Below are 13,149 nucleotides of genomic sequence, written 5' to 3' on the forward strand. Positions count from 1 at the left end.
TAAAAAAATCTTCAACCTCCAAATGAGTAATATCATTGAGGTCATTAAAATCATCATCTCTTAAAGTCAGATTTGCTTCAATATTATCATTATTCAAATGCCTTGCCTCAATATTATTTTCGAACGCCAAGTGTGACTTTATCCGAGCATTAGAAGAAGAGGCACCACCTCTATTTGTCTTTAGGCACCACCTCTATTTGTCTTTCTTTTGAAAGAATTTTGATAAAGTCTTACAAAATGCTCAGGCGTCCGACATTCATTTTTCCAGTGGTCTTTCATGCCATAACGATGACAGTTACTTCTTGAAGGACCATTTTGAGAACTGATATTGTTATCCCTTTTATGTTGACCACCACCACGACGATTATTAAATCGTCTTCTGTCATTATCACGTCCACGTACATTATTGTGGCCATGATTTTTATTTTGTCTTCTTTCAGACTAACCATGTGTTTTTACCATATTTGCCTCTGGTAACGGAGCAGTTTCAGTGGGACAGACTTCATGATTTTTTATTAAAAGGGAATTATGTTGCTCAGCTACCAGAAAGCATGAGATCAATTCAGAGTATTTCTTAAAATCCTTTTCACGGTATTGCTGCTATAATATTACATTAGAGGCATGAAGAGTAGTTAGTGTCTTTTCTAACATGTCCTCATCATTTATAGTTTCCCTACATAATTTTAATTGAAAAGTTATTCTAAATACAACAGAATTATACTCAATTACAGTTTTAAAATCTTGAAATCGTAAGTGCATCCACTCATAACGAGCCCTTGGCAATACCGTTGCCCTGAGGTGGTCATACCTTCCTTTTAAGTCTTTCCACAATTCAAGTGGATCTTTCACTGTCAAGTATCATCTAGATGATGACGAAGGAAAATCATAGTCTTTGCTTTATCCTGACTTGATGTTGTATTTCCTACAATTATAGCATCACCAAGACCCTTAGCGGTAAGGTGGATTTCAGCATCAAGTACCCATGACAAATAATACTTGCCAGAAATATCAAGTGCCACAAATTCCAATTTTGACAAGTTTGACATGATGAAAATTAATTTGAAAGTAACAAAGACAACTTAAAAATTAAATTTCTTGTCACGACACAACCCCGTAGGCCGCGACTGGTGCCCGAGTTGGGCACTCAAACATACCCTAATCTCAAATTAGCCTTTTTAACCGAATAAACATATGTAGTGATTAGAAGAAATTGCTAAATATATCATAAAAGTAGATATAGGCACGAGGGTTGATAGACCGTCACAAAACACACAAAACCCAAACCATATATATAAAACCCACAACATAACTCTGTCTACAAACCTCTATAGATGATAGCATAGTCATATGACGGGACAGGGCCCCGTCGTACCCCTGACCAATATATTCAAATATACAAAGATAAAGTCAGTACCAAAATACAAGCTCCGAACAAGGGAGCACTGTCAACGACGCAGCAAATGTCCTAAATGTACCTGCGGGCATATAATGCAGCCCCCGAAGAAAGGGGGTCAGTACGAAAAATGTACCGAATATGTAAAACATGGGTTGTAATAATTAAAACCATAATCTGAATAGTGGGTGCAGAAAACGGACTAAATGTTCAGAATATCAAAATGCTTATCATAATCACAAATCATATATGCAAATACATATGCCATATCCGGCCCCATTTCGTGGGACTCGGTGAACAAAATGTGGTCGCCCTCCCGTCATTGGCGCCACAGCACATCATAACACCAGAGTAGGAAATGTCTCCGTAACAGATCATATCATATCAGATGGCCATATCAAATCAAATCATATCAAATCAAATCATATCATATCATATATGTACATGGCACATCATAACTCCGTGGCATAACATACACCACAACCCATGTACATGTCATACCTGCCCCCTCACATCGGGGCACGACGAAAAATGCAGAGAAATACACACAAAAACATATCCTGGCCCAGGCTCAGTGAAAGAATGGTTATAATATACACGAGTGGAGTAGTGAGATACTAAATGCAATTTAAAATACAAAATATTTATACAGACTCGATTGCATAATTTCGATAACAAATCATATATAAAAATACTTGAATAATAATAATAGTACAAGTCTTTTCAATGTCCCGATAATCTATGTCAAAATAATTTTCTGAAATTGTTTCCATATTTCAGAATATATTATGGGTCTTAACGGAATAATTAGTCATATGATATTTGGAAGAGTAGCAAAGAGTTTCCTTTAAATTCTAACTAATATAAGTCAAACGGAATAACAAAGAAAAATTCGAAATAGTAGGGCCCACCTTGGACAAATGAGGTGGCGTATCGAAATTATAGGTGTTAACATTCATAACATTATTTATAAGAGTTTCAAGATAGTCGGGTCCTATTTGTGCAAATTCTAGAGGTTTAGACAATTTTTCTAAAATATTCATAAATACTTAATTCAATTCTACTGAATAGAAAATGGTCAAATTTAGGTGTCGATTTCGAAGAGTAGAGTCATCCCCGAGGCTCGTATCCAAACTTATTACATCTAAGACATGCCAATAGAAGAAAAAGTAAAGCTTTACATACCTTATTGGCTTTTTACGGTTGTCCAACTTCAATTCCCGTTTCCACCAAAATCTACAATTGGTCACATTTACCAACTACCATTCATAAGACTTTAAGAATTCAATTTTTCCAATACTTGTCTACAAAAATTTTGGCAGCATCTTTCCTATATATATGACAACCCCGAGATTACAACTCGGCCACAATATCAACAACCAAGCCAACAACAACACCAATACCATCAATAATCAATTTAAACACACTATAACATAAATTGGTTTCTTTCCAACTAGTGCAACAACTTTCAACCAAACTTTGCATTTCCAAGTAAATATGAATATTTCATGTCCATAATTAATTTCAACTCATTCCAACATAGGTGAAAAATATTCCAAGTAAGCTATCCAATTTTCATCAATTCCATATTTCACTCAAAAATTTCATAAATACAACAAAAATATTACAATTCATTTTCTTTTTTCAACTTCATAATCAACAACAACAATCCATACTTTTAATAACTTACCTCCATATTCTTATAATATCATACTAAAATTACATAATTCCTACAACCCATTTTAATATCAACTTACACCATTTAAACTTCATTTATATCCCCAAAACCATAACCACAACTAACAAATTATACAAACTTAATTATTTTTTTTCATTTCATCACCTAACCCATATTTCCAACTTTAAATAATTTCATTCAACTTCCAATTCCAACATAAAATTTTTACCATAACTACTACTCCATAACTACTACTAACATACTACACAAAAATTTAATTTATCTTGCCTCCAAAATCTTCATATACATGGATTTATACATATGTAAAACCCACCATGCAAACTTTCATATTTCCATAAATTCTACACATCTCTACATACTACAACATCAATAAACTTCATAACACAAAAAAATTGGATTAATTCTTACATTTTCCTTCTAACTTCTTCACTTAATCAAAGCTCCAAATCAACCAAACAAACCTTCTATCTTCCAAAATAAATTTACCATGTTATAAAGGACCCTTGATTTAGTGGAAATACCAACAAATTATAATTTTAGGGATGAAATTTCAAGGAGTTATTTTTTTCTTACCTTGGCCGAAACTCTCTTTTTTTTTTCCTTAGAATTTTTGCTCTTCAACTTCTTCCAATTCTGTTGAAAGTTCTAAGAGGTGGAAGAGACTCCTAGGTGAAATTACCATTTTGCCCCTCACCTTTTCTAATATTTCCAAGTTGAAATTCCAATTATGTCCTTAACCTTTTATAGTATTTTCACATGTGAAATTCCAATTTTGTCCTCAACCTTTTATAGTATTTCCACATGTGAAATTCCAATTTTACCCCTAAACTTTTTCAATATTTCCACATCCCAATTTAGTCATAAGAATTATGTATCCAACAAAATCAAACATAGCTTTGCCCTTGACTTGTTACCGTTATCCCAAAAATGTCCTATTGTGAAAAGAAAAAAAAATATGGGATATAACATTTCTTTAGTAGATATACCTGATATAGAAGTTAATTTTCTGAAAAATTAGAGCTTCGTGCTGATAACGTGTTGTAAACTAACTAACTTTACAATTTTATAAAGGAAGAAGAGCAAGAGAATATATATAGAAAGTATTAATATAGAGAGAGTAGTAGTAATTCTCTTCTTTTATGTGTGTTTTTACATTGAAGTATAATGCTATATTTATAGCCATATATACAAGTGGAGGAAAATATTAGTGGGCAATTTACCCACTTAAAAAGTAAATAGACTATCCACCATTGTAAAGTGGACAACCATTTTACTTGGTTGATAATAATAGTCATATATATTTGACTGCTAATTATAAAAAAAAAAATATTGGGTTAGCGGTTCATTAATGGTTTTTTAATATTGGATTATTGAATAAATCGATAACTCATTAAGACTCTAATAATTTATTCCCTCCGTTTATATTTACTTGTCAAAAATTTCCTAATTTGATTTCCCTTTTTACTTGTCAATTTTGATAAAACAAGAAAGAACAATTTTTTTCTTCTTATTATGCCCTCAATTTATTAACATTGAGTTAATGTCTTTAAAAAATATAATGAGTAAATATGTTTTAAACTCTATTAATTAATTAGGGTAAAATGACAAACTCACTATATCAATCATTATTTTCTTAATAGGTGTGTCAAGTTAAAATTTGACAGGAGTTCTATTTTAATATTTACTCATACAAAAATATTAATATAAATATATAATCACTATATCATATTATTGGTGTCGTACACAATTAACTCTTCACACTACTTCACAGTTCATACTGTATTTACCTTTTAGGCTTTGCCGCTTTAGGGTCACAACGTCAAAACTCAAAACCTAAAGAACTAAGAGCGGCGGCAGCTATGGTTTGCAAGTTGCAACGACGACGACAAGGTTAGGCGATGGCTAGAGTTGTAAATTGTGAGTTTGATTTCTCTCTCTCTTTTACTTCTCCTTTTCTCCCTTTTCTGATTTCTCCTCTTTGTCGTACCTACTTTCTCAAAAACTCGACTTAGTTGGTAAACAATTAGGAAATTATTTCTTCCTAATTGGGATTAATTCTAATGAGCATTTGAATATTTTCCTTAAGAAACCCTTTTTTCTTTTTCAGTAATGTTCAAGATTTCCGAAAATTGTTGGAGAACTCATATATTTGTTTTGAAAGCATTTTTTTTTGTTAAACCGAAAATCGAACCGTTAAAGACCAAAAATCGATAAATCGAAAACTGATAACAAATATCTTATTGATTTGATTATCAATTTAGCATATTTAAAAATAAAAAATTAATAATACTTAAAATTGAATCGAACCAAGCGATAAACCGCCCTAATTAAAAAGTATCTTAGCACAACTATTTACCATAAAAAATGCCTATAAACTTTAGAAATGATCTCATGAAAAAAATATATTTTAAGAAGAAGAAGCCAACTCTATATATTCTATTGTTAACTATTACGTAGTGTGTAACAACTCTCCTTTTTTATTGAAATATTTAATATGATCTAGAAATGAAAATATCACTATAGAAAACAGATTAATAGATAGAACTAGAAATGGACACCCACACCTTTCATTGTAAAGTCTTGACATTAAAAAGGAGAAATTATTGTTTATAGTTTTAGGAAGAAAAGGGAAGAATTAACCCCAGAAAGAAAAATACAAACATCATCATGAAGGAAATCAAAATTAAAACCACCACCATCACCTTATCAATTATGATCATGAAAATATTAATATAACCCTCTGATTTCATAATTCTTTCTAACTTTTTATTATTTTTAATTTAATATATAAAATATAATTTACACAAATAGATTTATTTGATACAATTCAACAGTTTATCAATTTATTTTTATAAAATTTTAAATCTATATAATTATTTAATATAATTAAATCTAATAAATAAATTCAATTCAATCCATTAAATCAATTTTTAGAAAATCATTGACACCCGGCCAACCACATACAATGGTAAGTTGGATCATGTAAATAGGGGACTAGTAACTTTGGGTTAAAAGCGGCCAAAAAGAAGCAAAAAAGAACATCTCATTTCAAAATTTGAAATGCGTACCGTTGGAAACACTCAAAATCTCAGGCTAATTCATCTTTCATAGAGAGAACTCGCACTGAAAGGAAGACGAACTGAACAACATGAGACGCCATGGATGGCAACGTCCTCTTCACACATTGCAGGTTCGTCGTTTCAGCTGATTCAGATTTTGCTACTTTTTTTTGAAGTTTTTCTCCTTTTGCTTTCATTTGTGTTCTGAATTTACTTGTTCTGAACTGTTGTTAAACTGCAGATTGTGGGCATATCGGTGTTCTGTTTCCTTTTAGTGTTTTTTTACTGCTTCGTCGGTCTTCTCCTCGGTAATAGGGTTGTTGAGATCACTGTCACCTCTGTTTTCTCCTTCGTGGTAATTTTAACTTTCTTCCGTGGAATTGTAGCTCAGTATATTCAATTAGCTGCAATTTTAGGCGAAAAATTGAATTTCGGATGTGTGATTTGCTTTTATGTAGGCACTTTTTGCTGCATTTCTGTTTATAAGGTGTGCGGCTATCGATCCAACTGACAGGACGAGGTTTAGGATGAAGAGGAAAAGCGTTCGCACTGGGTTCTCGAATATTAATTATGGATTTGTATTGGGTCAGATTGTTGTGAGATTTCTTAGGAGAATTGAGCGCAGAGTGCTTAAGACATTTATAAGGAGAAAGTACTTGGATCCTTTGAAAAGTAATCTTCATTTGGAGCCTTTGCTCACATTTCCCTTACTAGTCAAAGATGATTTGGTTGCGCCACAGACAAAAGATGATGACATTTCATTTTGTTCGCTTTGTGATTTTGAGGTTTGCTGCTGCATCTCTCTCATTACGTTTTGCTAATTGAATTTATTGAACCTACTAGAGATATGCCTTTTCTTTCACTTGCACACACCAATGGCTGAGTCGCGAATTTGTGTAAGAAGATTCAAAAAAAAAAATACTAGAAAGTGATAGTTGGAATTTGAAAATTTGACCTGAAATTACTTTTAAACCTCTTTTTGCATTACACTAGAATCATCCCTTATGTCAAGGAACAAATCTACTTCCATGCCAAGGATATTGAACAGTTTATGCATAACCAAAAAAAAATAATCATTCTTGCCATAATTATTTGCAACTAGCTCCACATCTGGCACGCACACGGGGAATGTGGTGAAGCAAGATTATGCAGTTTCTAATAGCTGACAACTATATGAAATTAAAAAAAAATAAAATGAAACTATATGAAATTATTAAGCAGATATTAATAGTTAACTAAATGAATTATCTTACTTGATCATGTTTGCAGGTTAAAAAGCGTAGCAAACACTGTAGGACCTGCAACCGATGTGTGGAGGGATTTGATCACCACTGCAGAGTAAGGAAATTGGGTCTCTTTCTCTGCTGTGTCATACATTAAGGTACACTTAGACTCAAACTGACAGGATCATTGTTTTTGAGTTGCTGCAGTGGTTAAACAACTGTGTCGGGAAGAAGAACTATACCAGCTTCATTTTTCTAATGATATTCCTCTTGATAATGGTTGTTCCCGCTTTCCTCTCTCGCTCTCCCTTTCTTTTTTTCGATATCCCTAATGAGTTACATCTTAAGCAGCTAACATATTTCTTGATGAGACAGCTGCTTATTGAAGGAGGGACAGCTGCTGCAATATTTGTAAGGTGCTTTGCCAACAAAAGGAGCATTGAGCTAGAGATTCAGAGAAGATTTAGTGCCAAGTTCCCTAGAGGAGTTCTGGCAACAATTTGTGTATGATTCTTTGCTTGCTTTCTCCACTATTTCTCCCTCTATTTCATCAGTTGTTCATCTTTCAATGTACACTTTTGCAGGTAATTTTATTTTTTATGACATCGTATTGTTCAGCAGCGCTGGGACAGCTTTTCTTATTTCATATAGTTCTCATCCGGAAGGTATGACGGTCCCCCTTTTTCCCAATGATTTGGTGCAGCCATAAAAAAGCATAATAAATAAGTAAGAGTAAGGAGAGGAGAGGGCTGAGTTTGCTTTTGGATTGGCTTTTATGGAGAGAAAGAAGGAATAGCATCATCACAAACAAAAAGTTCTGGTTTTTGCTTAACAGTAAGCGCAAGCACACCTCGTCACATATACAAAATAATATTTCATTGAGATTTTGTGTTAAATTCACACCCATTTCAACTGATGTAAGATAGTAAGTAGGCTTAGTATGTATGTAATAACTGATAAGTAAGAGCAAGCTTATTTATGTGTGGGAAATAGGAAAACGCAAACATGAGCTACTTGATTGCTATAGTGTAGGAAACTTTAGGATAGATCCAGGGCTGCAATTGCTATATTGTAGGCTTCTAATACCAAAATATTGGGTGCCATATCAGTTTTAAAGTAAGACAATATAAAAAAATTATCTTAGAAAAAAGAAGTTTGGATGTTGGTATAAGAACACCTTAAAGTTCTACATATGTTGATGTAAAAATTCTAAAGCAGCCCATCTTGGAGCTACTGTTGCAGTTGCTACAGTGTTAGGAATTTTAAAGTAAGGTTCAATATCTGCTTATCTTCATAGTTAGAGCTGCTGTAACCAGTTTGTGCTGAGAGAAAATACGTTGTAGGCTTGTAGATTACTGAGAACATAAGAAACTCGATGTACAAGTTTGCCCAACATTCTCTGTTAAGTTTCTTGGTTTCACAGCTTAAGATAAACTATGGTTCTCTTGGCAGGGAATGAGAACTTATGATTACATTTTGGCAATGAGAGAGGAGAACCAGTCTATGGAGCTTCTGGAGTCATCAGAAGATTCAGATTCCTCCTCTGATGAGAGTATTGACTTTGATTCACCTGAGAAGCCGTCACTTGTTTCAAGACTTACATGCAGAGAAAAAAGAATGAATCAGGTATATATGCACATTTTTCACCTCAAGAATCTTGGCCTCAATTCTTTTGCGTACTTAAATCAATCAAAACTGGATATTTCTCTTTGGTCTTGTAAGTTGAATTTTGCTAAACAATTTATCAGAGTCTGGAGACGGTATCTATAAAAATTGATGGAGAAATTGAATCATCCACATTGAAAGAAAAACGAGGTTTTCGAGCTAACATTGACCCCTGGAAACTTATAAGTATGAGTAGAGAGAAAGCACTACAAGCAGCTGAAAAGGCAAAGGAACGGCTCACCAAGCAGAAGGAAATGGTAGACCCTTTGAAGCCGCTACCACTAGAAACAAGAAGTGGACCACTGATGAATATGGACACTAATAGGGTTCCCTTATCTGTGGCTAGCAGTAGGGAACTTGCTTTGTCGAAAGAAGTGATCATCACAAAAGGGAGGGTAATCCGTGGCGGGGGATCACCAATGCAGCTTTCTAGTCCCAGGCGGAGACATTCCTATTCTCCTACAGTTGTCCCTACACCTCGTAGTGGTAATACTACTGTACCATCCCCATCACCGAAGCATAGATATAAAGGCAACTTCGACTTGAAGTTAACGCAAGTCTCCAAGGAACTTGAGACTTACATTTCGAGGCAGGTATTATTCTCTGCCTTGAAAGAAAATGAGATTGCAGCATCTCCCAGATGACATAACTGGTGGGAGTGGCCACACCCTCAAATTTCTAACATCAACAACAAAGAGGGGCTGTTTTGAGTACATTTTTCTTCTTTTAATTTATTTGTAATAGTGTTTATGTTACTAAAATTGTCTCACAGGTTGACTTCATCATCATAACGAACACAACATATGTATGATAATGCTGCCTGCAATATCTTGTTTATATATGTTCCCTCCAAAACAAAGTGGGATTGGAAAATATAGATTGTGCTCTATTTTTTGAGAATATTTGCTGCCCCAGTAATACATGAAAAATCTATTAATCAAGAGGCTAGCTTCATTTTTGAAACGTTGTTTCTTCAACAATCTTTAGTTTTTTCCCTTCACATTTGAACTTTTTAATACAGAACTACACACTCTCACGTGATGAACTCAATTGCACATAATACACCTCACATAAACATATTGGAAGGAAATGCTAGTGGTTGAAGAACAAGTAGATGGGAGGGTAAAATTGGTTGGGGTGTGTAGGTGGCATGTCACGTGGTGTCCACCTCATCAAAATGTTATTATCACATTAGATTGGGTGTATAACATATTTTTGTACAGATAATATAACGAGGATAAAACCAATCCTTTCCACATAGTAGAGGAGCAAATTTGACCCTTTTCCCCTTTAATTTTTTGCCTCACTAAACAAAAGTTCGGTAAATTTTGAATTTCCGCCAAAAAAATCCTTTCTTCCCCCTTTCTATCTTTACTTATTTGTGGTTGTAATTGTATTGGACAATTAGCTTATATTGCATATCCTTAATGATTTGGATTTCGTTGGTAGGAAAAATTTGAAGACTACTGATATTGGATTTTTTGAGCTTGATAAAATTTGTTAAAGAATATAAAGCGAGTCTATTAATTTTTGAAGAATCATGTTGAATCTATCAATTAAAAGTTATTGACTTATTGTAATTGATATTAGAAGGTTGTGTATCAAATTTAGAGTTTTTTTGAATTAATTTTGAAAGCAAAACAACATTATCTCAAAAGTAATTATATGTTATTTAGCTAAACATAATGGGGGTGGAATGTGATGGGAAGTGGGGGTGGCCAGGGTTAGGATGGTCAAGGAGGGATGGGAAGATATAATGAACTTGAAATGTCAATTATTTAACTTATTTTTTTTACTTTAATTAAGAAAGTTATTTTCGTTATTTTTTAAGAAATTTGTTTTCCTAAACAAAATATTTTTTAGAAAAATTTGATTAATCAAACATGAAGAAATTAAGAAATATTTTTCTCCAGACCAAATACACCCATTGTCACAATCGTAAAACCCCGACTAAATTTGGATCGCGCGCTGCAAGGATGACGCCCCCAATAAGATTTTTTTCATACCCAAAACTCAAATCCGAGACCTCTAGTTAATGGTGAAGCAGTCCCATCACTTTGACATACATCCTATCTAGTGTTTCAAAAGGCGAGAGCGTAAGACGAGGCGTTTTATGCAGTACGGGGTGAGGAGTAAGCCCCGAAACACAGGGTGTAAGTCCCATAAATCTACAGGGAGTACATCTCATGTATATTCAATTTTATAATTTTATTACTTAGAAAATAAGCAAAACTAGAACTTTCAACGATTTTACAAATAATTTTTAATAAATAACCAATAATACAAAAAAAAATATCATAATTCTTATTTGAAAAAGATATTCATAATTAATAATATAGAAAAAGTATTATAATTACTATTTGAGAAAGGTAACAACTAACAACACAAAAAAAATGACAATAACCAAAATAATCTTTAAGATAAAATTATCATTTATCTTTACATTTACTAGTTCGTCTCACCCTCAATTAATATTACTGATTATTGTTTATATATTTTAAAGAAGAAGAAAGATAAAAAGTGTAAGAGTAATGATAAAAAATAAATAAAGTTGTATCAGAAACATAGTGCTATGAAAGATCTATTTTATCAATTTCAGACACGATTATCTAAAAAGAATATTTACAGCAATGTCATTTTCTATACGAGTTTATTTATATGTTTTAGAATAAATCACTACAACCTGAAAAAACATGACCACATAAAGTATAAATATCATTACACCAATAATAAAAAAATATAATTTAAAGTAAAAATGGATTAAAAAAAAATAACGTCTGGGGCATATGTTTTTAAGCCCAAAACTTAAGTTTTTATTCTCAAGGCTTCTACCCCAAATTTTAGGACTCACGCCCTATGAATTTACGTCTTCAATTTACACCCCAGAGCGTTTTTAATACGCCCTACCCCGAGGCTCACAAAATGTTTTTCTAAAACACTGATCCTAGCTATCATGGTAACAAAAAAAACATTTTCTGCCGATCTATTAACTACAAATTCGTTAATCCAATAGTAGCAAAAAAAAGAATTGAGAAAAATAAAATAAAACAATTAGGGAGTAGACTAGCTTTGAGTATCCACGTGGCAAATACACATTCGTTACTTTAATAGCACATAGATCACTATCCGAGCAATCCATCTCTTCTCCAATTTCTACCGTCAACACAAAATTACAATCGACGGCCTACATTCACTCTCAACTACTATAGCGCCAAAAAAATTAAAAATTTTACAAAATTTCCAAATTTCCCGCCCTCCATCTTTCTGTATAAATATCCCCATTACCCATTTCTCGAAATTCACCATTGTAGAACAACTCCAACTTTTCTCAGTCTATATTAAAAATGGCCCGTACTAAGCAAACAGCTCGCAAATCCACCGGTGGTAAGGCACCAAGGAAGCAACTAGCTACTAAGGCTGCCAGAAAATCTGCTCCGGCGACCGGAGGAGTGAAAAAGCCTCACCGTTTCCGACCAGGAACTGTGGCTTTAAGAGAAATCAGGAAGTATCAGAAGTCGACGGAGTTGTTGATCAGGAAGTTGCCGTTTCAGAGGCTGGTGAGGGAAATAGCTCAGGATTTCAAGACGGATCTGAGGTTTCAGAGTAGTGCTGTTGCTGCTCTACAAGAGGCTGCTGAAGCGTACCTTGTTGGAGTGTTTGAAGATACTAATCTGTGTGCTATTCATGCTAAGAGGGTTACGATTATGCCTAAGGATATTCAACTTGCTAGGAGGATTCGTGGAGAAAGGGCTTAGGAAGAAGAAGGTTGTTAGTGTTTATTTGGTTTTATTGTTTCTTGTTTACATCTGTTGTTGGAATGCTAGGGTTAGTTGTGTAAATCTAATAGTAGTTGATTTCAGTTGTTTAGTTGAAGTAATGGAATTGGTACTTTGTTTTCTTCAATCAAAGATCTTGCAATTTATCTTTTTCTGGTGTCATCTGTGTATTATGAAGTTCTATTTGCTGTGTCCTTTTTTGCTACTTACTGATGCTGTATATGTGTATTAAGAGAGGATCAAAAGGATTGATTGCCAAATATTGTTACAATGAACTGACTGTTCATGGCATTTCTTGGTCTGCTTAGCATTTTACATATAGAGGAAATGGAAC

The 13,149-nt window shown here is 33.5% G+C and overlaps 2 protein-coding genes across 2 annotated transcripts; both read left to right on the forward strand.

The window, feature by feature from the left end:
- The first annotated feature begins 6,119 nt into the window (after positions 1-6,119).
- LOC129884889 (protein S-acyltransferase 18) lies at positions 6,120-9,980 on the forward strand. The gene is made up of 9 exons (XM_055959165.1): positions 6,120-6,282; positions 6,393-6,506; positions 6,610-6,936; positions 7,421-7,489; positions 7,582-7,653; positions 7,750-7,878; positions 7,959-8,039; positions 8,827-9,000; positions 9,123-9,980. The coding sequence occupies exons 1-9, from the start codon at positions 6,241-6,243 to the stop codon at positions 9,681-9,683; spliced, it is 1,569 nt and encodes a 522-aa protein (XP_055815140.1). The 5' UTR covers positions 6,120-6,240; the 3' UTR covers positions 9,684-9,980.
- A 2,332-nt stretch (positions 9,981-12,312) lies between these two features.
- Positions 12,313-12,965, forward strand: LOC129887068 (histone H3.2-like). The gene has a single exon (XM_055962021.1). It carries the CDS (start codon positions 12,384-12,386, stop codon positions 12,792-12,794), a length of 411 nt encoding a protein of 136 aa, XP_055817996.1. The 5' UTR covers positions 12,313-12,383; the 3' UTR covers positions 12,795-12,965.
- Positions 12,966-13,149: the final 184 nt, after the last annotated feature.

This window comes from Solanum dulcamara, chromosome 4, assembly GCF_947179165.1.
Source record: "Solanum dulcamara chromosome 4, daSolDulc1.2, whole genome shotgun sequence".
In the NCBI taxonomy this organism is placed as follows: Eukaryota; Viridiplantae; Streptophyta; class Magnoliopsida; order Solanales; family Solanaceae; genus Solanum; species Solanum dulcamara.